This window comes from Cnephaeus nilssonii (assembly GCF_951640355.1).
Source record: "Cnephaeus nilssonii genome assembly, chromosome: 4".
Classification (NCBI taxonomy): Eukaryota; Metazoa; Chordata; class Mammalia; order Chiroptera; family Vespertilionidae; genus Cnephaeus; species Cnephaeus nilssonii.
Window position 1 is genome coordinate 33,046,889 of NC_137075.1, and position 27,508 is coordinate 33,074,396.

The 27,508-nt window shown below is 56.2% G+C and overlaps 3 protein-coding genes across 11 annotated transcripts in view; 2 read left to right on the forward strand and 1 right to left on the reverse strand.

Annotated features, from left to right (window-relative positions):
- The window catches only part of ACIN1 (apoptotic chromatin condensation inducer 1), a 33,954-nt gene extending 25,077 nt beyond the window's left edge, over window positions 1-8,877 (forward strand). For 5 of the 8 annotated variants that reach the window (XM_079769412.1, XM_079769408.1, XM_079769413.1 and 2 more), the window contains 10 exons: window positions 3,040-3,082; window positions 3,939-4,072; window positions 4,170-4,322; window positions 4,826-4,967; window positions 5,497-5,642; window positions 5,990-6,097; window positions 6,233-6,340; window positions 6,524-6,848; window positions 6,959-7,059; window positions 7,969-8,877. In XM_079769412.1, the coding sequence (XP_079625538.1) occupies window positions 3,040-3,082; window positions 3,939-4,072; window positions 4,170-4,322; window positions 4,826-4,967; window positions 5,497-5,642; window positions 5,990-6,097; window positions 6,233-6,340; window positions 6,524-6,848; window positions 6,959-7,059; window positions 7,969-8,301 (1,593 nt within the window). In that variant the 3' untranslated portion in view covers window positions 8,302-8,877. The remainder of the gene's footprint in view (window positions 1-3,039; window positions 3,083-3,938; window positions 4,073-4,169; window positions 4,323-4,825; window positions 4,968-5,496; window positions 5,643-5,989; window positions 6,098-6,232; window positions 6,341-6,523; window positions 6,849-6,958; window positions 7,060-7,968) is intronic. The other 3 variants (XM_079769410.1, XM_079769411.1, XM_079769409.1) reach the window with 3 other exon arrangements.
- A 367-nt stretch (window positions 8,878-9,244) lies between these two features.
- CDH24 (cadherin 24) lies at window positions 9,245-19,665 on the forward strand. 2 transcript variants are annotated; one of them, XM_079769417.1, is made up of 14 exons: window positions 9,245-9,852; window positions 11,128-11,180; window positions 11,341-11,649; window positions 11,831-12,125; window positions 12,303-12,422; window positions 12,492-12,659; window positions 12,806-12,993; window positions 13,364-13,617; window positions 14,536-14,672; window positions 17,044-17,165; window positions 17,246-17,357; window positions 17,579-17,827; window positions 18,354-19,342; window positions 19,430-19,665. In XM_079769417.1, exons 3-13 carry the CDS (start codon window positions 11,449-11,451, stop codon window positions 18,854-18,856), a joined length of 2,349 nt encoding a protein of 782 aa, XP_079625543.1. In that variant the 5' UTR covers window positions 9,245-9,852; window positions 11,128-11,180; window positions 11,341-11,448; the 3' UTR covers window positions 18,857-19,342; window positions 19,430-19,665. The 2 variants fall into 2 exon arrangements, with proteins under 2 accessions (XP_079625543.1, XP_079625542.1); XM_079769416.1 differs by lacking the exon at window positions 11,128-11,180.
- Window positions 19,666-25,142: 5,477 nt separating this feature from the next.
- On the reverse strand, window positions 25,143-26,042 carry PSMB11 (proteasome subunit beta 11; the record flags this gene model as incomplete). The annotated part of the gene is made up of 1 exon (XM_079767724.1): window positions 25,143-26,042. The coding sequence occupies one exon, from the start codon at window positions 26,040-26,042 to the stop codon at window positions 25,143-25,145; it is 900 nt and encodes a 299-aa protein (XP_079623850.1).
- Between the last annotated feature and the right edge of the window lie 1,466 nt (window positions 26,043-27,508).

Sequence of the window (27,508 nt, forward strand, 5' to 3'; positions counted from 1 at the left end):
AAAAAGTCTGTTACAGCTAAACGCCATCTAGTGGGCTTTGGTGGTTCTCAGCTGACCAGCCATGCTGAGGAATTTTTGTTTGTCATCTGCCCCCCAGTGGTCTCCTTGCAGAGATGTAGCTACTTAGAACCCACACCTGGGTTGATCCCAAAGGCCCCTTCTCCACTTCTGTGACCCCTCTACCTCCTTTTTTGTCATATATATTATCCTGCATCCAATTCAGGGGCCTCCTCCCATCAGAGCCAGCGAAGTCCACCTGGCTCTTAAGTAACAGAAAGAATTAGCTGGGTTTGGGAATGGGGTAACAGGGTGGGAGGGACTGTTGTGTGTGTAGCCTTTCTTTGGTGTGTGTTGCGGGGGGTGGGGCCGGTGAAAGTGATTTGATGTGCAGAATATTATTTATTACAAGGTCCTTCTTAAAACTTTGTCCAAGTACCTCATGTACGATAATCCGCCCGTAAAATATAACCCTGCCCAACTGGCCAATCGCTGATGCCGCCTCTTCCTCTGGACCCACCCGCTGCTACTGAGCTGCCCAATCAGAGCCGAGTCTGCTGTCCAGGTGTCTTGGCCAGAGGGGGGCATGTATATGGGATCCTGTGATGGGCCCCCTTTTGCCTCCCTGCCTTGCTTACATCAGGGGGCCAAGAAGAGCACTGTTCTGGAGAGACTTGTATTGAGAAAGCAAAAAGCATTTGGAAAGGGGTGGACTTGCACCATCTCCCTATTTGGGACACCCCAAGAAGAACTTGTGTCAGTGCTGGGGCGCCTGCCCACATGCCCTTACTCTTTTGAGGACTGTGGGTTACCTCCTTTGCTGCAGACTGTTGGGATCCCCGTCTAGGGCACCAAGACCTCCTACAGAGTCAATGTTTGTGAGCACAGTGCCATGCTGTGAAATACCGAGTGGGGCTCTCGGCTTAAGCTGTGACGACTAGGAACCCTGCTGAGAAGTCTAGGGTCTGAGCCCAGGGATTTAATGCTGATGACAGCCCAGCCATGTATCATCACTTGCTCATCAGATGGACTTTCCTCTGGTCCCTGTTGTCCATGATGAAGGGCAGCATGTTGGTTGCTCCAACTTCTCCATCCCTGGAGGCAGGAGCTCATCCATCCACCTGACTGGAACCACTGTCTCAGCTGGAGTCCCTGAGAAGATGCCACACACAACTCTCAGAAGAAAAGCATTCTGACCTTGATGCTGAATGTGTGCCAGGTCCTGGGGCTATCACCTTCTACCCCAGGCTGCCTTCATCAGAGGTTCCATGATCCCACTCGGTGAGAGGACCCCCCTCCCCAGTTACAGGCAGAGGAGAAAGGGACTCTGGAGTCATCACCTGGATCCAAGTATTGGGTGGTGGTATTGCTGCAGCTTGCCACTGGTGGACATAGGGTCCTGCCTGCCTCTCACGATAAAAGGCCAGGACCATTCCTGCTTCTCACAGGCCATCTCATCAGGGACTGCAAGATGATGCCCCTACAGAGCTGGGACTGATGTCTCTGCCCCTTTTTCCCCCTGTACCCCTCGCTGAGCCGGCTACCACCAGTGAACTATATTGACATCATGGAAACTGGGCAGCGTCCCCCCACACGTTTCCCTCCCGCCCCCCCTGCGCCCCTGGGAGGACTCTGGCATTGCCGAGCTGACCACCACGCCGTGCGCCCACCTTTTTTGCCAACCCAACCCCCCACCAATTGCACAGCGCCTAGCAGGGAGGGCTCATTCTGATTGGACCGGCGGTTGACTAGATACAGTACACAGTGAGGTGCGATTGGCTGAACTGAAGATCCCAGGTGTGAGATGGTACCTGGAACATTTGTCATATTCCTAGTTTATTTTCCTCTTTATTTTCTTCTTCTTTTTATTTTATGTTTTATTTTAATTTTTTCTTTTTCTTTTTCTGATTTCTTTATTGGATTTATTTATTTATTTGGTTCATGTTTTTCCTGTTTTAATTAAGACTTTTTTCTCCTTCTCACTAACTTACCCATCAAGAGCAGACTGGCTAGGGGTCAGGCTGGCCCTTAATGGAGACCAGGGAGGCTTGGTTAGACTACACAGATGGGGTTGTGGGGGGTGGATGGCGAAAGGGGATTTTATCAAGAGGGTACTTCCCTGCCCTTAAGAAGGGTGGTAGTTCTTAGTTTTTCCAGAAATAAGCATTAAGTCTAAAAATGCTCTATTCCCCTTTTCTCTCTCTCTTCCTCTTTTTGTTCTGTCCATAGTCTTTCTCCCACTGAGTGTTTGGGACAGAAAATTACTTGAAATCAACTTTGGAGGTTTCTGGTCCTTGGCAGAGCCCCTACGGCTTAAGCCTATTCAGAGGAAACAGGAAGGCTTTACTAGAGTTGCACAGTTTGTGTGAGGCTCCTGGGGACAATCTGCCCTTCGTAGAAACCTTCCTCTACCAAAGACACCTTAAAACTCTTCCGGGCACTTTTCTCAGGGGCCTCATCTCCAGTGGGTCCAGTGCTGCCCTTTTCCAGCGTGGTGGGGGTGGGGGTCTGGACAACCTTGACAGCTGTCTTAACGACTCAGAACCACTGTGAGTGGATGTCAGCCTGGACATTGAGAAAGGAGGATGGTTACCTTGTTAAAGTTGGTTTCCTCATGTTTTCCCCAAGTTAGCAAGGAGGACCTAGGAGGCCAGATGACCCGGTTCTGGGCACAGCCTGGGCTGGGTGTCCCCTTCCCCCATAGACAGTGGGAAAGGACATGACTAACAACTTGGAAGGGCTGGGAGGCTTCTGAATTCCTCTTCCAGCTTATTTCTGGTTAAGCTAATACATAGTGTGGTATGAGCTAGAGGATTTTTCCCTGCTGTGATGTTTGGTTTTATTTTTTTCTCTATTTCTCTAACTTGCATTGATTCTGCTTCGTTTTTGCCGTTTGCTGCTTCTGTTTTGGTCTCTGTCTGTCTCTGTGTCTCTCTCTCTGTGTCTTTGAAGCTAAAGCTAAGACTGCCCCATCTAACCTCTTTCCCCCCTCTCTGTGGGGTGTGTCTCTTTCTCTTTTTTCCCCTTTTCTTCTCTATACAGAGTTCGCTGCCTAAATCATTCAAGAGGAAGATCTCCGTTGTCTGTAAGTCTAGCCCCAAATCCCTGATAAAGGCCAAGAATAGCATAAAAACCAGAGTTCACGGAGAAATAAATTCCCATTCTCTCTCAATGGCATTCTTGGGTCACCCACTCCTGCCTCATGACCTCCACACAGCAAATCTACATCTTTTTGTCATATGTAGGGTTCCATTTTGAAACTCAAAACAGACAATCCTTGTCATTTTTCCCCAGTCACATTTCTTAACTCTAGTGAGGTAGATTGTGAGATGTTTCACCATTTCTTATTTAGTCCTACATGTATTTAGTCTTTCAGGTGTCTGAACTCTCAAAACCAGGAGTTGGTTTGAGGGAATCCTATATAGTGCTTACCAGTTTATGCCTTATTCTAAGAGAGTATCCGAGGCAAAGAGAGTGCCCCACACTTCAAACAGTAACATGTTTAATGTTTTTCCAATGAGGAACTCTAAATTGACAAAAGTGTAATAGATCTTTATAACTTAAATATCAATCTGTAGCGTGAAAATTAACCTAAAGCATAATCAGATCACATCATGATCTTAACTTAGATTTTAGTATTATGGTTTTGTTTTTCTGCATTACCATATCCTCAATCTTTCTTCCCCAGAACTTTAGATATTTCTACCACTAAAAATGTAAACTGGTTACTCTTCCTTGTTGCCTTCAGAGATGAGTAGCTTTCATTTGTCAGGAAGTGGCTCCAGTCCTTTTATTTTGAAGCATGGTTTCCCCAGTCCCCAAATATAAGTTCCTTAAGTTAACGTTTTACTAAAATTCTAATTGAAGGCTATCTGGGTGTTGTACGAACCAGTAGAGGGCCTGAGACCATCTAACTTTTGGGTCCTATTTCTTGGGAACAGCAGCTGCCAAGGGGGTGCCAGGTGGAAACAGTGACACAGAGGGGGGCCAGCCTTGTCGGAAGCGGCGTTGGGGAGCCAGCACAGCCACCACACAGAAGAAACCCTCCATCAGTATCACCACCGAGTCACTCAAGGTGAGGTGGGAGGGGCCAGGGGAGGGAGGATGAGACACGTTGAGGTGGGAGTAGACATGGGCCCAGTGTAACGGGGTGGGGGGTGTCTGTGTCCCAGAGCCTCATCCCCGACATCAAACCCCTGGCGGGGCAGGAGGCTGTTGTGGATCTTCATGCTGATGACTCCCGAATCTCTGAGGATGAAACCGATCGCAATGGTGACGATGGGACCCATGACAAAGGGCTGAAAATATGCCGGACTGTTACTCAGGTAAGGCTCCTTCACCCCAGTGCTGAGGGAGGGATTAGTGGAGGCAGAGCAGGTAACCAAGGAGCTATGATGGAGTCTGCAGAGAGTTGGGTTAATTGGTCCTTTTAGGAATCAGTGGACTACTAAATCCAATCTGTTGCCTGTAATAAAGTTTTATTAGAACACAGTCACACCAGTTCATGTACTCTTGTCTGTGGCTGCTCTGTGTTATAAAGTCAGTTGAATAGTTGCAGCAGAAACTGTATGGGTCACAAAGCCTAAAAATATTTACTATCTTAACCCTATGCAGAAGAAAATCTATGGAACTCCTGGCTTAGTTTTCCTCATGACAGAGTTGAGGCATTAACAATCCCAAGATGTGGTGGAGGTGAACTTAATGATGAAATCTTCCCCTAGTGGAAGACACATGCTGGGTCAACAGTACGACCCTCTCTCACAGGAAACCGGAGGCTGAAAAGAATATGCTAGTGTTTAAGAATCCCTCCACATCTGATTCTTTGTAGGTAGTGCCTGCAGAGGGCCAGGAGAATGGGCAGAGGGAAGAAGAAGAAGAAGAAAAAGAGCCTGAAGCAGAACCCCCTATACCTCCCCAGGTTTCAGTAGAGGTGGCCTTGCCCCCACCTGTGGAGCATGAAGTAAAGAAAGGTGGGTGAACCACTCATGAGTGAAACAGTGCAGCTCCCCCAATTCCCAGAGCACTTTGTCTGGACTTCTTTTAATGTTTTCCAGCTTTATATAGTATTTTATTTATCTGTCTTTCTCTATCCCTCCTAAGTTATTAAGCTACTTGAGGGCTAGTTTTGACTCTGTATAATCTTTGAATCCCCTTAATGAGATTAGCCTAGACAATACCTTGCACATTATAGGTGCTCAACACATTTAGATGGAAGAGTAACTCCTGAGTCCAGAAAAGTCATGTTGTCCTGGTCCTTGTGGCTCAGGTGGTTGAGTGCCGTCCCATGTACCAAAAGGTGGGCACATGCCCGGTTTGCAGGCTTGATCCCCAGTAGGGGGCATGCAGGAGGTAGCCAGTTGATACTTCTCACATCTATGTTTCTCTCTCCCTCTCCCTTCCCCTCCCTCTCTCTCTCTCTCTCTCTCTCTCTCTCTCTCTCAAAAAAAAAAAAGCCATGTTGTTCCCTACTGAAAACCATTTGTGTGCTCTATTTGATAGTGACTTTAGGAGATACTTTAACACGACGTTCCATTAGCCAGCAGAAGTCTGGAGTTTCCATTACAATTGATGATCCAGTCCGAACTGCTCAAGTGCCCTCCCCACCCCGGGGAAAGATCAGTAACATTGTGCACATCTCCAATTTGGTAAGTTATTTTTCCCACAGTGCAGACGTGTTGAGTTTGAGCTTTGGACTCATACTTCTTAGGGTCAACTCCTAAAGAGACAGATTGAACAAGTTACTTAACCCCACAATCTGTCTTTTCATCTGAAAAATGGGGAGAAAAAATATCACCTTGTAGAGTTTTCTTAGAATTTGCAGAAGGGCTGGCATATAACGCCTTAGGGAGTGTTACCATTCTTCTCACATTACTACCAGAGGATTCCTCACTTCTGTGCCCTCAGCAAACTTTGAAGCTGTACTCCGGTGACAGGGGCTTGGGAAATCCTGATATTAGTTTTCTGAGTATTGTTCTTCCGCTTTGGTTGGCAGGTTCGTCCCTTCACTTTAGGCCAACTGAAAGAATTGTTGGGACGTACAGGAACTCTGGTGGAAGAGGCCTTCTGGATTGACAAGATCAAGTCTCATTGCTTTGTAACGGTGAGGAGCAGATGAAGCTCTAGGTTATGGCATGTTTCTTTTTGTGACCAGCGTGACAGGTTTGAGGGCATTGTAGCAAGTGGGCGAGGTTAAAGGCCTTTTATGACCGCTCTGCCTTCTCCCTTCCCCCACCAGTATTCAACAGTAGAAGAAGCAGTTGCTACTCGCACGGCTCTGCACGGGGTCAAATGGCCCCAGTCCAATCCCAAATTCCTTTGTGCCGACTATGCTGAGCAAGATGAGGTAAGACACTGAGGTAAAGGCAGGGAGGCCATCCCCTCCTGAGATTCCTGTCTCTCCTCCTCCTATTTGGTCCCTTTAGTTGAACCATGGGCTCCGACGCCTCTGTCCTCTGGTACCTAGGCTCCTTCTGTGGGAGTGATGTCACCTCCATCCTGACTGTCCTTGTCCCTCCTCTACTCACAGCTGGATTATCACCGGGGCCTCTTAGTGGACCGTCCCTCTGAAACTAAGACAGAGGAGCAGGGGGTACCACGGCCCCTGCACCCTCCACCCCCGCCCCCCGCCCAGCCACCACAGCATCCCCGAGCAGAGCAGAGGGAGCAGGAGCGGGCAGTGCGGGAACAGTGGGCAGAGCGGGAACGGGAAATGGAGCGCCGGGAGCGAACTCGATCGGAGCGTGAATGGGATCGGGACAAAGTTCGAGAAGGGCCCCGTTCCCGATCACGGTCCCGTGACCGCCGCCGCAAGGAACGTGCGAAATCCAAAGAAAAGAAGAGTGAGAAGAAAGGTACTTAGCTGTGGGGCACACATATCCGCTGGTACATGGCAAAGGGACCCAAGTGGGATGGGACCCGGGGGCGCTATGCATCAAGTCTGACTCATTTTCTTGCACCTCAGAAAAAGCTCAGGAGGAACCACCGGCCAAGCTTCTGGACGACCTTTTCCGCAAGACCAAGGCAGCTCCCTGCATCTACTGGCTCCCCCTCACTGACAGCCAGGTGGGTGCTGGCCTTCCTGCCCTGCTCAGCTGCAGCAAGGCTGGGGCCCAAGGAACCGCCTAGGGCAGTGAGGGGCGACCTTTGGAGCTGGGTGTGTCAGACTTCGCCAAAACACAGCATAACTCGGGTAGTGTGTCACTTTGAGGAAAAAAACATTTCGCAAATGTTTCATCCTCGGCATGCGGCCGCCTCAGCGGCCGCGTGTCTTCAAAAATGGCCACGCGTGCTGACACGCGTGTCATAGGTTCGCCCTCACTGGCTTAGGGTAATAAGGGGGGAAACTGAGCATCACGGAAAGAGGCAGTTTTAAGAAACCGTTGATGAGACTGCCCTGTAGAGAAGCCAAACCTGAGTGTGGAGGGAGACACAAAGACAGGAACTGTGTGCACATATCCTAGGAAGCTGGCTGTGCCAGTTGTGCTTCTTAAAAATTAATTTCAGGTGGCAGAGAAATCTGTTGTATAAACTCACCCATTTCTCTGTTTTAATATGTAGGGTTTTGCTTTTTAAATTTGTTTCTTTGTAACAGGCCTTTTGGGAATTTTAGGTTTATGCCACTCAACTAAAGAGAAGAGAGATTTGTTCACATATAGGCAGCTAGGGAAATACCGGAGGCCAGGTATGGATGGTGCCCACTACCTGCTGTGAATGTAAAAGATAAACACTTGGAGGAACTGGGGCTCTGAGACAAGGACAAATGTCATTGCTGTACCTCCTCCCCCCCTCCCCTTCCCCCCCCCCCCCCCCCCCCCACACCCCACACACACATACACACACACATTCTTCCTGCTTAACAGCAAAGCCAACAGTGACCCTGAGCGAGGAGTGCCTGGTCTGGGTGCAAATAGACTAAAGCAGGACTGATGTGAGCTGGACTGAAATGCCTGTTGCCTTTCCTGCCGGCTGCAGATTGTTCAGAAGGAGGCAGAGAGGGCTGAACGGGCCAAGGAGCGGGAGAAGCGGCGGAAGGAGCAAGAAGAAGAAGAACAAAAGGAGCGGGAGAAGGAAGCAGAGCGGGAGCGGAACCGACAGCTGGAGCGAGAGAAGCGGCGAGAGCACAGCCGAGAGCGGGACCGGGAGAGAGAGAGGGACCGGGAGCGTGACAGGGGGGAGCGTGACAGGGATAGGGAAAGGGACCGGGACCGGGAACGAGGCAGGGAGAGGGACCGCAGAGACACCAAGCGCCACAGCAGGAGCCGGAGTCGGAGCACACCTGTGCGGGACCGGGGTGGGCGCCGCTAGCTGGGAAAACAGTAGGGAGAGCTGCAGGCATCAGCCACCCTGCCCCGGGGTGGGGGCTCAAGGCCACGGAGGGATAGGTACAGTCTCTTCCATGCCATTTGCCCAGTGCTGAAGTATGGCTGCCACCTGTCCCCACGTACCAAATGGAGCAGTGGCCATCTTCCTCCCCTGTGCCCCATAACCTATCGGGATTTAGCCCTCCTCTCATTTCCCATGAAGTCTGTGAGAGGGAAGAGCTAGGTTAGAGAAGGAGGTGGTGGCCCAGAGTTGGGGCACAGCCAGGAGCCCCAACTTTTTTCATTTTTTCTCCATCCTGTTCACCACCTCCTTTGGGTACTCTCACCCCCTCTTGGGAACAGCTGGGGCCAGGACTGGGTCACCTATGAGCTGAATCAGCATCTCCTGAGTCCCAGGGCCCCTGCAGTTCCCAGTCTTTTCTGTCCTGCAGCCCTTGCCTTCTGCCCACCAGTTTCACTTTATATCCACCTTTTCCTTTTGTTCAATTTTTATTTTTATTTTTTTTATTATTAAATGATGTGGTCTATGGAAAATAATAAAAATCTGACTTAGTTTTAACTAGTGTGTGAGTGGCTTTCCTTGGGTAGGGCCCTGGGTGACAGCCAAATTGTGGATTTTGGCTGGAGCCAGCGGAGCTTTTGCAGACTGCTGCTTCCCAGAACCGAACTAACCGCCTCCCTCCCTGCCTTGGCTCTAACCACACCACAGATCGGGGCTACCTCACTGCGGGGTCGAGGGGAAGGCCCCTAGTCCCGCTGGAGGCATTTTGGTCACCTGCTTTTCACCTTCAAGGAGCCTCCCACAACTGCCGCCAGGGGGCGGCAGCCGCTCGCTCGGTAGGCGCCTGTTAATGAGCTTCCCAAAAAGGCTCCACTCCCCACCTCCGTTCCCGCCAGTCTGGTGCCTTGCTTCCTGGGCCCAGCCCGTGGACTCCCTCGACCTTAAGGCCATCCTGAAGCGCACCCCAGCAGGCTCCCCAAATGACGCCGCCTTACGGTCAGGGTCCATACCCGCCCCCGAGGCCGGTCCCCGCAAGCGCGAGCGGGCCTCTCCGCAGTGGCCCCTAACTCCCCTCCTAGCCTCCAGCTCGCCCTACGGCCCCGCTGTGGGGGGCATGCGGCCCCCTTGGCACTCTCGGGTGCACCCTCCCGCCAGCTCTGGGGACCTGGCCAGGACGTCCACCCAAGAGCCTCGCTGCGGACCCGGCCCGGGAGGGGTGGTGCATCTGTATGCGCCCAGCGGCCTGGCGGCGCCGCCCCCGCCCCCGCCCCCGCCGCGCGGGCCGGGCTGGCCGGGGAGGGTCGGAGGCTGGGCTCTCCGCTCCCGCGCGGCGCGGAGCTGCCTCGCTCCTCCGCAGGCGGAGCCTCCTTCCCCCGCCCCCTCCGTCTCGCTCCCTTGTTCTCGCCGGGGCCGCTCAGACCTGCAGCGGAGCCGCGGCGCCCGCTCGGATCGGCTCAGGCTGCGCCCCCGGGACCCGGCAACGGGGGCGTGCGGGGGTGCTCCCCACCGGGCGGGGCCCTTCGACACCGCCAGGTAAGGGCCTGTCCTGGAGCCCGGGGTCGGGGATCCGCGGAGCGGCAGCAGGGGGCCCGCAGTCTGCGGTGTCTTCAGAGCAGTGCGCTCCGCGGCTGAGAGCCTGCTGCCGGCTCCCTTCTCCCGCGCTCTGCCTCTTTCTCTTCTTCCCTCGCACCTCCCGCCCTCTTTTCCCCATTCTCCTCTCCCTTGATGTCTCTTCTCTCTGCCAGTTTGCCATCTCTGTCCCTTCCCTGTCTCCCCAACCCTTCTCTCTCCCTCTTGACCTGTCTTTCCCCATTTCCACTTCCTCTTTGCCTTTTTCTTCCTCTACCTTAGTCTCTCCTTTCCTGTCTCTCTCCTCTCTTTTCCCGCTCTCCTTCCCTTCCCTTCCCTTATTCTTTCCCGCTCCTCTCCCCTTCCCACCATCCTGTTTTCCACTCTATTCCTTTCCTCCTCGTCCCGCCTCCCTCTCTGGTCCCCGGCTTCCCTCCGGCTTTCCTCTTCCCTCGGGAGGGGAAGGATTATCAGGTGTGTGTCTGCTCCCAGGGAGGATGGAGGCAGCCACAGCTACCTGCGGGGAACCCCCCTCCAGGACAGAGGGAGGAGATGGCCGTGGGAGGGTCCTCACTCTAGCTCCCACCCCGAAGCCCCTCCTAGCCACCCCCTCCCAGAATGAAGTTCAGGCGGCCTGGTCTGACCCCTGCAGCTGAGGCTGACCTGCCTGCCCATCACACACACACACACACACACACACACACACACACACACACACACACGAAGCCCCTCGGCCCCTTCCCTTCCATTCCCCAGACCAGTACCTACGGCTCCTGTCTGCCTTTCAGACACCAGGCAGCCTCCTTTGATCTCTCCTTCAGTCTCACTGCCATTCTGTCTCTGTCTCTGCTGGACAGTCCAGTCTTGGTTTCACCCCCAATCACGCGGTGTCTCTTCCTCCTCCCTAGTCTACTGGCTCTGCCCCCAACTCTACCCCCTCTTCCTTCAGCTCTGGCCCCCCACTCTGCCTCATAAGCCCAGGTCCCTTTCAAGGACTTCAGCCGGCAGTGTGGGCCAGGGGCAGGTTCCTGCGGGGGGGAGGGACTTCCAAGGGCTCTCAAGCCTGTTTCAGGCTGCACTCCTTGTGATTTCAGCCTGACCCTAGGCAACTCCGCGAATCCCAACCCCTGGGTGGTAAGCCTTTTCCGGGTGGTACCCATCTCCTCCAGCCCCCTGCTGCATGTCCAACATGGGGTTTCAAGCCCTCCCAGCACCCCCTCGCCTGTTTTTCTTCCCCAGCTTCTCTATTCGGAATTGACTGGCTGGAGATTTATCAGCTTGGAGGGCTGGAGGTGAATACAGGCAGAGCCGGGTGGAGGGAAGGACCAGACTGTCTGCTCTCTGTCTTCGTCTGGGTTCTGGGCCGTGGGAGTCTGGTTCCGTAGAGCATCGACCTCTGGTTTAGGGAGGGTTAAGTGTTGCCTTGACCCTGAACAGCTACCTGTCCTGCAGGTGTGGATCCATGGGATAGCCCCAGCGCATGTGCCCCTCTGCCCCAGTCAGCTCATGCCTCAGCACCTGGGGACAGTGAACAGAGCCCTGCCTGGCTAGAGCCCAAACATGTGGGGCCTGGTGAGGCTCCTGCTGGCCTGGCTGGGTGGCTGGGGCTGCATGGGGCGCCTGGCAGCCCCAGCCCGGGCCTGGGAAGGGGCCCGGAGGGGCCCAGGACCAGCACTGCTGCGGACCCGAAGGAGCTGGGTGTGGAACCAGTTCTTTGTCATCGAGGAATATGCCGGTCCAGAGCCCGTCCTCATTGGCAAGGTAAGGATCAAGCCCTCCTATGGCCACCTTGACTCTCAAGCCCTGCCCTGTAACTTCATCATTTCTGCAATGACCTTGGTCCCTCAGGACTCCTAACACTCCACTCAGTCCTCGACTTAGACTCTTTAACCTGCTGTTCCTGTGTGTGGAACCTGCTGCCATTTGCCTCTGACCCTTACAGCTGCACTCGGATGTGGATCGGGGTGAGGGCCGCACCAAGTACCTGCTGACCGGGGAGGGGGCAGGCACCGTGTTTGTGATTGACGAGGCCACAGGCAATATCCATGTCACCAAGAGCTTGGACCGGGAGGAGAAGGCCCAGTATGTGCTACTGGCCCAAGCCGTGGACCGAGCCTCCAACCGTCCCCTGGAGCCCCCATCAGAGTTCATCATCAAAGTGCAAGACATCAACGACAATCCCCCCATTTTCCCCCTCGGGCCCTACCACGCCACAGTTCCTGAGATGTCTAACGTCGGTGAGTACCCCAAGTCTACACACGCAGACCCCACCTCCTCTTCTCTCCTTCCCCTTGCTTTCTGCCCCAAAACCTAATCCTTCGATTCAGGCCTGCTCGTGTCTGGGTTCCCCTCATCTACTATTCTTCCCCTCCTGGCCCTGCCCCTGCTGAGTGGGGTGCCGGGATCCCCCACAGGGACATCAGTCATCCAGGTGACTGCTCACGACGCCGATGACCCCAGTTATGGGAACAGCGCCAAGCTGGTGTACACGGTGCTGGATGGACTGCCTTTCTTCTCCGTGGACCCCCAGACTGGTGAGGACGGGTCAGGAGTGGTGGGGGAGCCATGGGAGAGGCACCCCTTGACCCAGTGTCTCTCCCTAGGAGTCGTGCGTACCGCCATCCCCAACATGGACCGAGAGACACAGGAGGAGTTCTTGGTGGTGATTCAGGCCAAGGACATGGGCGGCCACATGGGGGGGCTGTCGGGCAGTACTACAGTGACAGTCACCCTCAGCGATGTCAACGACAACCCCCCCAAGTTCCCTCAGAGTAAGGGGCCAGTGCTGCCACCTGAGCCATCCTTTGACCACCCACCCCACTCCTCCCCCAGCCAGGCTCCGGAAGAAGGAAGTGCTGGGGGAGGGAGGAGGGCTGGGGACCTCTCTGAGAATGTCTCCCCTCCATCCACCCCCAAGGCCTGTACCAGTTCTCGGTGGTGGAGACAGCTGGGCCGGGCACCCTGGTGGGCCGGCTTCGGGCCCAGGACCCAGACCTGGGGGACAACGCCCTCATGGCATACAGCATCCTAGATGGGGAGGGGTCCGAGGCCTTCAGCATCAGCACAGACGCCCAAGGTCGAGACGGGCTCCTCACTGTCCGAAAGGTTAGCCTCTCGTCAGCCAACACTTGCAGACTCACTCATACCCACCTCCTGCCCCGGGACACGCTTCTCACTGGCCTAGAACAGACTCAGGAAGCTATGTTAGAGCTCAGAAATCATGGTCATCCCCTCATCCTTCAGATGAGGGCCTGGGGCTCAAGACTTCATATATCAGAGTCTGTGATAGAGCCGGGGGCAGACCCAGAGTTACTCACTAAGTCGTCTGCCCCCACCCTTGACCACCGAGGCCACGGGCCCTCTCTGAGGCGGGCTGAGCACTGGGTGCTTGTGGGGAAAGGACGCCTCACCCTCCGGGAGCCTGGGCCTGCCCTGGTTTCTGCGTGTCTCAGTCACTCCACCTCCCCTGCCACAGTCCCTAGACTTTGAGACCCGTCACTCCTACTCCTTCCGTGTGGAGGCCACCAACACGCTCATTGACCCAGCCTACCTGCGGCGAGGGCCCTTCAAGGATGTGGCCTCAGTGCGCATAGCTGTGCAGGATGCCCCGGAGCCTCCCGCCTTCACCCAGGCAGCCTACCATCTGGTGGTGCCCGAGAACAAGGCTCCTGGGACCCTGGTGGGCCAGGTCTCAGCCACTGACCTGGACTCCCCCGCCAGCCTCATCAGGTGAGTGGAGGGAGTCAGGGCAGGGCCAGGCCTGGGGGAAGGGGCCCAGTGGCGGTCTAGTCCCTTGGAGGATGTGTCTCCTTTACCAAAAGTCACACTTGCCTCCTGGCAGAGGTCTCCCTCCCTGGGGGCCTGGGGCCAGGGGAGGGCTGGAGGACCTGGCTCAACACTCCCGACCCTCCACCCATCCCCCTGGGTGGATGGGAGAGGTGCCTCCTAGTGGCAGTGCAAGCGGGTGGGATGTCAGCGGCCGAGTGTGACCGGTCTTGGTCGCTCTCCCTGGGGTCACTCCCGCAGCATGTCGCACTGACGTTTAATTCTCACAACTGCCCTGTGAAGTAGCGTTCTCATCACCAGCCTTTTCGGAGGCTAGGCCCCGTGAGGTTTAGTAACGTGCCCAAGGTCACGCAGTCGGTAAGTGGCAGAGCTGGGAGTCAAACCTGGACTGTGCCTAGAGAAGAACCCCTCTTTCCCCCTCCCAGCCAGCCACGGCCACAGCACTGAGGGAGGAGCTGGGATCATTCCCATTCTGAAGTTGAGGAAACAGAGGTTAAACCATTTGCCCAAGGTCCCACAGTGGGTCTGGGGCAGAGCAGAGCTAGAACACAGATCCCGGGGTCCCCAGGACAGAGCCCGGAGTCTGAAAGACAGGCAGTGTCTCCCCACTTCTACCTCTTTCTGTCTCTCTCCCCGACCCCAAGGAAACCCAGGCCCCCTGAGTTTCATGACAGGTGTTTAATGTTGATGACTTCCCAGGGACATGGTCTTTAAGGGGACCCTATGTGAGTTATGGTTATGGGTGCATGGGGCAGGAGGCCCAGTAAGGGGAACAGAAGGGAGGGAGGGAGGGAGCGAGGGAGAGCAGCAAGCTGTGGCCCTGCCCCCAGATCAGCCCCGATTCTGCTCTGTCTTCACCAGATACTCCATCCTCCCCCACTCGGATGTGGAGCGCTGCTTCTCCATCGAGCCTGAGGACGGCACCATCCGCACAGCTGTGCCCCTGGACCGCGAGGCTCGAGTCTGGCACAACCTCACAGTGCTGGCCACGGAGCTTGGTGAGGAGTCCTGGGCCCCCAGGAGGCCCTGGAGAAGGCAGCAGCCTCCTGGCAGAGGGACTGTCCCTGAGCGTGGGGGCGGGGAGGGGAGGGGACTGCCATCCGACCCTCCCCCGTGTACAGGGTCCCCGGTCTGGATCACCACCATCAGGCAGGCCTGCTCTCCTAGGCTGGTGGGTCTGCTAGGGCATTCTCCTGACCTTAAATTCACTCCTGTACCTGACTTTTCTCATCTCCAAAGTAAGTGTAACCTCAAATAGCTCCCAACCCCTAAGAATCCCAGCCTGCGCCCTGGCAGACCTGCCCTGCGTACTCTGCTTCAGGCTGAAGCCAAGGGCCAGGGAAGGGCTAGGACCTCCTGTGGGGGCTGATTGGGGGCCCTGGGGGCCACTCCCAGGGAAGCCCTGGGGGAATCCTCAAGGTAGGGGAGAAGACTGGCCCCTCTCCCGCCCCTGTCAGTCACCAGTCACCACAGCATGGTTCCGCGGCCTCTCTCCGGGCAGCTCTGGCCCCTGGAGGCAGGAAGACCCCCTCCCCTCTGTCAGTCTCCCCTTATCACCCCTGCTCACGCCCAGGGTGTACTACATTTGCTGTGTCCCGTCTATGGGAGTTGTCACTGTGGTGTGTACATGTTTGCATGTCAGTCAAGAGCTAATGTATGTGTCTGTGTGTTGTGCACTTACGTGTGAGTATAATTCCATGTGTATGAAAAGTACATATGCTCACATATATATTTACGAGTACATGTCTATATATATATATGTACATGTAGTTGAGTGTGTAGAATTACATTTACATGATTTATGCACATGTGTAATTGAATGTGTATCATGATAGGTACACGTAGCCGGTTGTATCTGTTGTTTTATATATGTGAGTGTTTATGGACAGACAATAATAACTTATTGCTTACTGTATATCAGGCACTGGTCTTAGTACCAAATGTAGATGTATTCATTTAATCATCACCACAGATCTGTGTGTGTGTGTGGGGGGGGGGATTATTTCCCCGTTGTACAATGGGAAAACTCAAGCAAAGGCGAGTTAAAGACCTTCCCAAGGTCACCCAGAGATGAAGTGATGGAGCAGGGAGACCCAGTCAGGCTGGAGAGTCTGAGCTATGTCCTTCCACCACACTGCCGTCGTCCGTGTTAAATCGTACTTGTACAGGGTTGTGTTTATGTCCATGCAGCTGTGTGTCACGTGGCAGTGCATGCCTGTCTGTCCCTGAGTGTTCCTGAGTGTATATATAGTGTGTGTTATGGCTGCCTGTGTACACATAACCAGCCGTGTGTGTGTGTGTGTGTGTGTGTGTGTGTCCCCTCACTGTCTTTTCACCCTTCTGGCAAGTCCTGCTCCCCGCTGGAACCCCAGTATCAACTAGCAGATCCTGGGCCCTTAGTGCAGTGAGGGAATGGATCCCAGCCCCATCCCGTCTCTGGTGTATCCCCAACCTTTAGCCAGGCAGCCCACTCAGCCTCCTTTGCCAGGCTGCGACCTTCAGCTCTCTCCGTGGGGAGGGGGCGGGGAGGGCTATATTAAAGGGATCAGCCTGGGGGGAGAGGGGGGGGATTTTTTAAAAGGGATCAGCCTAGGAGCGGTGAGCACTACAGTGAGCAGGGATGCACGTATCCCCATTCTCTCTTGGGGCCACTGGCAGTGAGGAGCAAGGCAGGTAGTGGTGGGAGCCACCTGATGAAGGGATGGGAGAAGAGGGGCCTGCGTCTGCCTGTGGTGGCCAGGCTCTGTACCCTGTGCAGCATGCAGCTCCTCCCTCCCCAAGGTCAATTCTAAGTGATACTCATTGCTGCACCACAGCCTTCCTCTGATGGGGCGTGGTGTGTGTGTGTGTGTGTGTGTGTGTGTGTGTGTGTGTGTGTGTGTCCTCCCACCGATGCTGGGCATGAAAATGCATTATCTGGACCCTGGGGGGTGGGGGATACTGTACCCACTGTGTACACTGAACATCCACTTCCTGTATGTTGCATTTATTTTAAATGCTGAGTGTCCTAATATATGATATGCCTGTGCTTGTGTATTTCATGGCTATTGTCTAAATGCAACCTGTATGCACCTTCTGTCTACCCTTCATTTATGGTGTATGTGCCCTACATGTGGGTTATTGTTTATGTAAATCATGGGTGCTACCTTCCTGTCAAATGTATATTGTGTATTGCACATATCTTGGGCACTACATGACTGTTGTATGCACTTGGTCTTGTTCCATTCATTGCAAAATGTTTGCTACTTGCAAATTGCCTGCATATGTGTTGCATGTGCATGCCGTGTGCTGCATGTGACATCCATGCCCATGCACCATGTATGTTGTGTATGCGTGTGTGGGGTGTATGTGTTCATGTTCTGGCTTCAGATAGCTCCGCACAGGCCTCCCGTGTACAAGTCGCCATCCAGACCTTGGATGAGAATGACAATGCTCCCCAGCTGGCTGAGCCCTACGACACCTTCGTGTGTGATTCTGCAGCCCCTGGCCAGGTGAGCTGCTGAGACAGAGGGGTTGGGACCTCAAGACCTCTGGCTGCCCACGCCATAAAGGCCTGTGTTCTTCCTCCCAGCTGGTTCAGGTCATCCGGGCTTTGGACAGAGATGAAGCTGGCAACAGTAGCCGTGTCTCCCTTCAAGGTCCTCTGGGCCCCGATGCCAACTTCACTGTCCGGGACAACCGAGGTGGGTGGCCTGCCCGTGCTTGCCTCCCTGCTCCTCTCGATCTCCAGCCTGCTTGACCCCTGCCCGCCTATCTGGTCCCTCCTCCCAACAGAAAGGAGATGTGGATTTGCTCATGTTGTCTGATTGTAAACCTTCCCCAGGGGACGCTGTCTCCATGGGCCAGCCTGACCCTCCTGGGAAGGTATCCCAGGAGATGTCGGAACACCTCCTCTCGCCCACAGACGGCTCCGCCAGCCTGCTGCTGCCCTCTCGTCCTGCTCCGCCCCGCCAGGCCCCCTACCTAGTTCCCATAGAACTGTGGGACTGGGGGACCCCAGCACTGAGCAGCACTGCTACCGTGACCGTCAGCATGTGCCGCTGCCGGCCTGATGGCTCCGTGGCATCCTGCCGGCCCGAGGCTCAGCTCTCACCCACTGGGCTCAGCACCGGGGCCCTGCTCGCCATCGTCACCTGTGTGGGCACCCTGCTTGGTGAGTCGGGCCACAGTGGGACATAGACGTGGGGTCCAGGTCCTCGGGGAGGTGGAGAGGCATCAGGACCCTGGACTTAGGGAAACCCATCCGAGGGCTTACAGGGACCCTGGTGCCCGGGTTGTCGCCCTGCCTGATGCATCCCAGAGAAAAGCTCTGGCCTCGTATGCCTGCCCTGCTGGTCTGCAGTGGCAGTAACAAGCCATAAAAACTGTGTTGAGCCCCAGCTCTGGGCCACATGTGGCACTGGGCACATCCCTTCATGGCATTTCACTTCATCCTTTTGACAACCCTGCGAGATAAATGCTTTCCCTGTTTTCCATACAAGTGATCGATCTAAGGGTCCAAGAGGTTGGGACAAGTTAGGCGACTTCCCATGCTCACACAACAAGTAAGGGCTGGAGTCTGGATTCACACAGCGTTCACTAGATGCCACACCTAGGGCTTGCCGCCCAGGGGCCGCGCTGCCTTCTCGGTCCAGCCCTCTGCCTGCCCGCTGGCTCACTGCCCCTCCGCCTGCCCGCAGCCCTGGTGGTGCTCTTCGCGGCCCTGCGGCGCCAAAAGCAGGAAGCACTGATGGTGCTGGAGGAGGAGGACGTCAGGGAAAACATCATCACCTACGACGATGAGGGCGGCGGAGAGGAGGACACGGAGGCCTTTGACATCAGCGCCCTTCAGAACCCCGACGGGGCCCTGCCGGGGCCCGGGCCTCCCGCGCGCCGGGACGTGCTACCCCGGGCTCGGGCGCCGCGCCAGCCCCGGCCCCCCGGCCCCGGCCCCGGCCCCGCCGACGTGGCGCAGCTCCTGGCGCTGCGGCTCCGGGAGGCGGACGAGGACCCCGGCGTGCCGCCCTACGACTCGGTGCAGGTGTACGGCTACGAGGGCCGCGGTTCGTCCTGTGGCTCCCTCAGCTCCCTTGGCTCCGAGGCCGGCGGCGCCCCCGGCCCCGCGGAGCCGCTGGATGACTGGGGGCCGCTCTTCCGCACCCTGGCCGAGCTGTACGGGGCCAAGGAGCCCCCGGCGCCCTGAGTCGGGCTGCCCTGCCGGCCCTGGTGGGGCAGCCCGCACCGGCCCTCTGAGTGAACCCCCGTGTCCAAGCAGGCGGCAGCAGCCCAGGGGCCCCAAGCCTTTTCCCCATCCCTGTGTCCCTTGTCCCTGACCTCCCCCCCCCCCCCCCCAAGGCCACCCTCTCCTACCTCCCTCCTCCTGCGTCTTCTGTCTCTCTCCAGGGACCTCTGTCTGGGTCTGGGTTGTGTGGCTCTGACTGAGTCTTCTGTTCCGTCACTGTGATTCCACCTTCTCCCTGGCTCTGTTTTTGTCTCCGGATTCTCAATCTCACACGTGCTCTCTGTCTCCCTTGCCCCCACACACGTGCTCTGTGTCTGTCTCCTGCCACATCTGCCCCGTTTCTCCCTGGGTCCCTGTGACTGGGTTTCTGTTTTTTGTCCATCCCAAAAGCAAGAGAAACTTCCAGCCACTGCTGCCCATCTTCCTGCAGGGGATGTTCTGCCCCAGGTCAGTGCCCCGAGACTGTGTGGGGCGCAGGTGGCCCGAAGCCCTCCCCCACTCACTACCTCTAACTAGGCTCTCCTGTCTTTACAGACCTTCCCGCATGGTTCCATCCATCACTCATGGCCCATCCTGGCTCTCCTGGCCTCCGGCAGAGAAAGGGAGCCAGCCCACCCCCAGGGGAGAGCTCCAGCACCACCACCCCCCCCCCCCACACACACACACACACACTTGGCTGCCTCCCTGGAGCTCTGCCTGGCTGTTGGCAGCCCAGCCCTGGGCATTGTCTGGTGTGCTTCCCCGGCCCCAGCGGGAGGGGAGGGGAAGGAAGGGGGGAGGCAGCTGGGGAAGGGGAAAGAGGGAGGATGGGGAGGAGCCTCCATCTCTAATTTCATAATAAACAAACACTTTATTTTGTAAAGCTGCAGCCCTGTTCTGTTTCTGCACTCAGGCTTCTGTATGGAGCTTCATTGTGCCAACGGGCGGGAGCAGAGGCCTAAGCTTATTCCCTCCGGCTCATTTCTCTCTCCTTTGGGGGGCAGTCCACGTCAAGTCCCTCTGGATCAGTGGTCCCCAACCTTTCGGGCCTCACGGACCACCAGTTGGCGACCGCTGCTCTAGACAGAGGAGGGTTGGCGTTGCTTCCATTGAGGAAGTAAGGAAATAATGACCTGTGCCCCACTCCTACCACCAACTCTTTGGGTTTCCTGTTGTTCTCAAACTGTCCTAGGAAATTAAGATTGGCCAGAGGGAAGGATGGAAAGAAGTAGATGGTGAGGGCTACAGAGAAGAGAGGAGGAGAGATGAAAGACCAAGAAGAGCCCTAGCCGGTTTGGATAGTGTGTTGGCCTGCAGATCAAAGGGTCCAGGGTTCAATTCTGGCCAAGGGCATGTACCTCGGCCTTGGTTGCAGGCTCCTCCCTGGGCCCTGGTTGGGGCTCCTATAGGAGGCAGCCAGTCGATGTGTTTTTCTCACATTGATATTTCTCTCTGTCTTTCCCTCTCTCTTCCACTCTCTCTAAAAAAAAAAATTCAATAGAAAAATATCCTTGGGTGAGGATTAAAAAAAAGGAAGGCTAAGAGGAAAAGAAGAGGGACTTCAGACTAAGAAAAAATGTTTGTGTGGGGGGACAAGCCAATCTATCTTGGGGCCTGTGGTGCCCATTGGGGAAAGAGTGGGCCAGTGTGAGATGGCACAGTCACACTGAACCTGGGCCTGCTGCCCCAACCTTTAATCCTGCCCAGTCCGTTGTCTTATTCTCTTTTATATATATATACTAGAGGCCCAGTGCACGAAATTCATGCATGGAGGGGGGTGTCCCTCAGCCCAGCCTGCACCCTCTCCAATCTGGGACCCCTCAGGGGATGTCATCCTAAACTGGCAGTCAGACATCCCTCTCGTAATCTGGGACCGCTGGCTCCTAACCTCTTGCCTGCCTGCCGGTCTGATCCCCCTAACTGCTCTCCCCTGCCAGCCTCATCACCCCTAACTGCCTCTGCCTGGGCCCCGCCACCATGGCTTTGTCCTGAAAGACATCCGGTCTACTTAGCATATTACCCTTTTATTAGTATAGATAGAGGCCTGGTGCACGGGTGGGGGCTGGCTGGTCTGCCTTGAAGGGGGTCCTGGATCAGGGTGGGGGTCCCTTTGGGGGGTGGGTCTGGCCTGGGCGAGGGGCCTGGGGCGGTTTGCAGGCCGCCAGCCCCCTGATGGGGTTGGGGTCCCTGCTGGGGGTGGGGCGGCCTGGGCCGGGGGGCAGGGCGGCCTGAGCGAGAGCCTGGGGGTGGTTTGCAGGCTGGCCAAGCCCCTGACTTTGTCCAGAAGGATGTCCGGAAGGTCTCCTGGTCTAATTAGCATATTACTCTTTTATTATAATAGACTAGAGGCCCGGTGCACGAAATTCATGCAAGAGTAGGCCTGCCTTCCTCTGGCTGCCGGCACTGGCTTCTCTCTGGCACCCGGGACCCAGGCTTCGCTTGCAGCCCCCACTTCATCTGAAAGGTCATCTGGAAGGATGTCTGTTCTAATTAGCATATTATGCTTTTATTATTATAGATACGTTTTAATTGATTTCAGAGAGGCAGGGAGAGGGAGAGAGAGATAGGAACATCAATGATGAGAGAGAATCATCGATTGGCTGCCTCCTGCACACCCCCCACTGGGGATTGAGCCTGCAACCTGGGCATGTGCCCTGACCAGAAATCAAACCATGACCTCCTGGTTCATAGACCAACACTCAACCACTGAGCCAGCTGGCTGAGCCATTGTCTTACTCTTCATGGAGCACAAAGGAGGAGGGTGAGGACCAGAGAGGCAGAATCAAAGCCAACTGGGGTGGGAGCTGAGCAGGAGCAGCCAGCATCTCTCAATGTCCACTCCCTGAGCAGAGAAGGGATCAGTGTGAGCACCCAGGCCTCCCTCCTAACTCCAGGCGGGGCTCTTGTAGACTCGAGTAGGTGGGTCAGGACAGGTCCTGGTGTCCCTCCACTCCAAGTGTGGGGTGCTGGCAATCAGGAAAGCTGCTTCAAGGGTTACTGCCCTCTCTCACACCTCCCACCCTGGCCCCAGTGCCGGAGTTGTCATTTCCTCTGCTGAAGGCTGGAACTGGACCCCTGACTGCCCAACGGCCTGTGCAAGAGCAGCTGTCTGTCCCCTAAAGGCCTCAGGTGCCGGTGAGGAAGCACACCCAGCAGGGTCAGAGGAACAAGGCCTTCCAGTTCAGGGCAGGACAGGCAAGATCTCTACCCCTTGGGTCTCTCTCTGATATCTGCATCAAGCTTCAGGAATAAGTGGAGAAAAGCAGAACTGACCGTGGGCCACTCCTAGGTAGTAAGGGGTATGTTGACGTGAATGCATACCTTTGCCTGCTCTTCCAACCCTCCCCACACCCTCTTCTGGGCCAGTCCTCCCCAACTCATTAAACTTAGCGGGGGAACAGGGCATGGGGAAACAGGCTTGTCAGCAAGACCCTTGGGCTTATCTCTGGTCTCAAATACCTTATCTTCTGGAAGGACAGAACCTGTCAAAGGAGTGAAGAAGGGCAGGACCATGAAAGAAAAAGAAAAGGGGAGAGGCCATGGGTAAAGGAGACACAGGAAGGAGGACTCCCCTCCTGTGCTGCTCTCTTTGGGTTCCATCCTCCCTCCCAGTCCACGGGAAGTGGAGGGGCACAGAACGTCCCAGGAGACTGAGCTACCTGCAGTTCCCAGAAAGCCTTTTGCTGGGCTCAGCTGGCAATCCCAGGCTCCAGACCACCGCTCCCTTCCTCTACTTCTCACTCCCAGGGCCTCAGGATAAGGGTAGGAGGGTGTAGAAGGGGTGGGATGAGCCCTGACCCCACCTCCTCTTTACTCCGGAGCAGTGGGTCACCAACCCATGGTCCTTGGACGACTGGTGGTCCGTGAGGTCCAAAAGGTTGGCGACCGCTGCTCTGGAGCATTTTCCCAAAAGAAGTGACAAGGCCTGGCTTTCTCCCCAGTAAGGTCTTGCTCTCCTTATCCAAGTGTTGCTCCTTCTTTTCCAGTCTGTTTCCTGTCTCTGCACTCAGGAACCACACATACATCACCCGTCACACTCATGTGCACACACCCATCCTGGATCACTCATACCAGGACACAAGACCCACACACATCTCTGCACGTGGAGAGGCCCTCTCTTATGCCTGATTCCATTAAACACTTGAATCCTAGCCAAAGCCGCCCTTCCTCCTATGCTCCTCCAGGACTAGGCGAGCCAGGGTCCCTGACCCCCCATTATTCTTTCCAGGGTCCCGCCTTTCCTTCCCTGAGGCTGAGGAGCAGGCGGGGGGTGAAGAAGGGCTGCTGAACAGGCCACTGGCCATATTCTGGACCCTGGCTCGAAGGGCTGGTCCTCCTGTACTAGGCAACTTTTTTTTTTTTTTAATCCTTACTCCAATATATTTTTTCCATTGATTTTCAGAGAGAGTGGAAGGGAGGGAGGAGGAGAGAGAGAGAAACATCGATGTGAAAGAGACACATTGATGGGCTGCTTCCTGCACACCCAGACCAGGGCCAGGGATCAAGGTACATGGCCTTGACTGGGAATTGAATCCATGACCCTTTGGTCCATGGGCTGCCACTCTAACTACTGAGAAAAACCAGCTAGGGCCTGGACACCTTTTTTCTTTTAAATATATTTTTATTTATTTCAGAGAGGAAGGGAGAGGGAAAGATAGAAACATCAATGATGAGAGAGAATAATGTATTGGCTGCTTCCTATACGCCCCCCACTGCGGATCGAGCCTGCAACCTGAGCATGTGCCCTGACTGGGAATCGAACCGTGACCTCCTGGTTCATAGATCGATGCTCAACCATGAGCCACACTGGCCAGGCCTGGGCACCTTTCTACAGCCGCTTTTCCCTATCACAATTTCAGCCCCTTCGTCCCCACTGCTTTCCTTCCTAGGGCTCCCTGACCTTTCCTCCCTCATCTCCAGTCATTCCCCCGAAGGCCCGCGCCTGGAGGTCTCCTCTGTCTGTCCAGCTCCCGCCTGGATGACCCCTTAGCCCGAGGTGCAGGGTTGAACTCAAGGAAGGGCTAGGGGCTGGGAGGAGTGTCAGGAGGGGGAAGTGGCTGTTATCCGTGGGATGGACGCTGTAGGAGTGGGATAAGAGGAAGACGGTTCAGCAGCCTTCCTTCAGGTCCCATCTCCTGGCTGACCGTGCTTTCTCTGGGAACCGGAGGGGCTGGGGTGTCCCTCCTGCAGCTCCAAGTCAGGGCCTATGAGGGAGCAGGAGGGGGCCAGGAGGGGCAGAAGCCCTGCTAACCGGATCGTTCCCACGGGCACAGCCATCTCCCTCTTTCCTGCGTGCCCCAGAGGCAGCTACAGGAAGGAGAGGCTGGAAAGAAGGCAAAGGGAAGGCGGTGGGCCAGAAAGGAGGGGGATGACAGACCCGAAAGAGCAGCGCACAGGTGAGCTGTGGCGCCGTTCCAGGCCCTGGAAGGTAGGGCACGTGAGGCTCAGGGCGAGCAGCCTCCCTGGGCTCACCCCTCCCTCCAGGCCCTCGGGATCCTTGGGGTTCAGTCACCCCTGGCCACTGGCATGGGCTTGGCCCGCTACTCTCCCCACCTCCCTCCCCAGATGCCTGCAGGGCTCTGTCCTGGTGGCAGGGAGGAAAGTGAGGCAGAGGACCTGGGAGGAGAAGTTGTGCTAAAGGAGCATTGCGCTGGAGCCGAAGGTCTGGGTCCAAGTCTCACCCGTGCTGCTCACTGTGTGACCTCGGGCAAGGTTTCCTCTCCCGTAAAATGAGGATAATTTTTACCTCAGAGTTACCTCGAGAGCTGTACTCACTCAGTTAGAATGAAATGGGGGCGGCGGGGGGCAGCAGAGGGGAGCAGATGAGAAGCCCATCGCCACGCACCAGGGGCCCCCGCAGTGCTCGGCCCTGCCTCTCCAGCCCGGGTCCTTCGGGCTACTCCCCACCTCACCCCCTCCTGGCTTCCCCACCTTAGCAAGCTGCGAAAATGACAGGCTCTGAAGCTGAGATGAGGACTAAAATGGGAGGAGGAAGAAAGACCGGGGGGAGGGGGGAGAAAGCAGAAAAGAGGATGGCAAGAGATGAGGGTCTAGCACCTCGCACAGCGTCTGGCACACAGCAGGCACGCAGTACGGATTTCTGAAAGGACTTGGCGCTGAGGAGGAGGCTGGACCAATCTACTGGGTGCCAACAGGAACACGCTGGGCAGAGCCATCCGTCGCTCAGGGTGCAGGAAGAGAGGGAGACTTGGGACAAATGAAACGGAGGCTGCTCACACCCGTCCTTCACCCCAAGTCCTGCCACTTCTTACAGAGTCTCAGGCTCTGCAGGGGGCCCCGAGTCTCCTGGTACGAGTCCCCCCGAAAGTCCCCCACCGTCACCAGCTCCGTGGGGGGTGGCAGGTTCAGGATGGGCCTGGCCGGCCTCCTCCTCCTCTTGCTTCTCCGGCTCCGGGAGCTTCCGCAGCTCCGCGTACAGCACCCAGGCATCGTCGCGTGACACATACTCCCACCCACTCTCCCGCACATGAAAAAGGTCTACAGAACCCCCAGAATAGGCGTCACGGCGGGTGGCGTGGGCCACGGCGCGGCGAGCCAGGGCGTAGGCCTCCTGAGTGGTCATGTCGTAGCGGTAGCCGCGGTCTAGCACGCCGTAGGCATAGGGAGACCCCGACCCCACCGAGAAGATGTCCCCCTGCAGGCGGGTGCCATCACTGTAGACGTAGAAGAGGGCAGGGCCGGAGCGGTCCCAGCCACAGAGAGCGGTGGCCACACACAGATCCAGCCCCCGGTAGCGGGACATCATGGTTGACAAGAGTTTGGCGGCGCCGGCCACACTGGGCAGCTGGCCCTCCCGCAGGGCCCGCAGCCGCAGCTCCCGCTGCAGCACCCGGTACCACGTGCCGCAGTCAGCGGAGGTGCCCGAGGTGGTGCCCAGGAGGTGCTGGTGGACGGGGATGACCTTGCGGGAGGCTGGGCACGCCACGTAGCTGCCGCAGGAGGAACGGGTGTCGGCCGCAGCAATGACTCCGTGGCGGAAGCGGAAGGCCAGCGTGGTGGTGCCGTGGGCCAGCGGGGGGCCGTGGGTCTGCAGGAAGGTTTGAGGGTCACAGCCCCGGGGCACGGCCCAGCCGCCAGCCGGAGACAGGTGAGGGGTCAGTCCCTGCGCGTCCGGAGCCTGCCACTTGCACACCTCCTGCAGAGCCATCCCTGGAGCCGAGTGAGGGCTGGAAGGAGCCAGACGGGGCTTTGTGTGTGCGTCAGGGGGGGGAGAAGGGACGCTAAAGGAAAGCTGTGCTGCAGCCAGAACGGGCAAGGAAGGCGTGTGATTTATGGCTTCACTTCTCCCTCGTCCCAAATTCGGCTTTGGGACTGGCTGCGGGAGCAGCCCCCTCCTCAGAGGAGGAGCGCTGAGGGGAGACAGGACGAGGCCAGCGGAGTTTCCAGTGCTGGGGAGACGCTGCCCCTGACACACCTGAGCTTCACCCAAGGAGTCTCCTGTCCGTCACCCCCCAAGCACCTGGAGCAAGGTGGGGCTGGGGTAACTGCCAAGGGAAGGAGGTGCGAGCCAAAGGGACAGAGCTGGCTTCCTCTTGTCTTTCCTGTCCCTGCCCTAAAAGATCGCCCAGCCTCGGAGGATGAATAAAGACAAATCAGTCCTCTGAAGTAGTCGGAATAGGGTGCTGTGGCCCCACCGAGACGGGGGTTCTGAATATGGGGTTTCGCCTCAGAGGTATGGGGCCAGAGAACCATGATGCTCTGTCAGCTCACATTTTCACCTCATGGTCAAGGTGGGGAAAGAGAAAAGGGCTGAGACAAGGACAAAAGAGAAAAGAGCAAAAGAGTCTGGGGGTGGGGGAGACTCAAATACCTTTTGAAAAAGTAAGGTACTGAGGGGCCAGGGGTCGGGGAGCTCTCTTTCTCCTCTGCTTTGGGGGTGTATATGAACCTCCATCTGCCTACAAAGATGGCACCCTGGCAGTTGTCCAGCAGCATAGCTTCTCTGACTTGTGTTATAATTCTGAGCATGTAGCTGAAAAACATCTAATGGTTCCCCTTCTGCCCAATAGTTCACAATGGCAAGTGATTGGCTTGTGGTTCTAAGGCAGGAGAAACAACTGACCTTGACCCCCTTATGCTGAGTCTAAGTCTTAGGCCAACCAGGGGTGGTTGAGCAATGAAGTTGGTGGACCCTGACAGCTGGACGTACAGAAAGACAAAGTAGGCTAGAGCAGAGTGACAAGCTACAACTACTTCTAGCACCACATCCTATATAATAAAGAGGTAATATGCAAATTGACCATCACTCCAACACACAAGATGGCTGCCCCCATGTGGACACAAGATGGCTGGCAGGGGAGGGCAGTTAGGGGTGACCAGGCTGGCAGGGGAGGGCAGTTAGGGGTGACCAGGCTGGCAGAGGAGGGCAGTTAGGGGTGACCAGGCCAGCAGGGGAGGGCAGTTAGGGGCAATCAGGCTGGCAGGGGAATAGTTAGGCATCAATCAGGCTGGCAGGGGAGTGGTTAGGGGGTGATCAGGCTGGCAGGCAGAAGCGGTTAGGGGCAATCAGGCAGGCAGGCAGGCAGGCAAGCGGTTGGGAGTCAGCAGTCCTGAATTGTGAGAGGGGTCCCAGGTTGGAGGGGGTGCAGGCTGGGCTGAGGGACACACACACCA

Coding starts and splice junctions, on each gene's coding strand:
- CDH24 (XM_079769417.1), top strand. CDS start 11,449: ATGTGGGGCCTGGTGAGGCTCCTGCTGGCCTGGCTGGGTGGCTGGGGC. Junction 12,994..13,363: donor GGCTCCTCACTGTCCGAAAG/GTTAGCCTCTCG, acceptor CCCCTGCCACAG/TCCCTAGACTTTGAGACCCG. Junction 13,618..14,535: donor TCCCCCGCCAGCCTCATCAG/GTGAGTGGAGGG, acceptor TGTCTTCACCAG/ATACTCCATCCTCCCCCACT.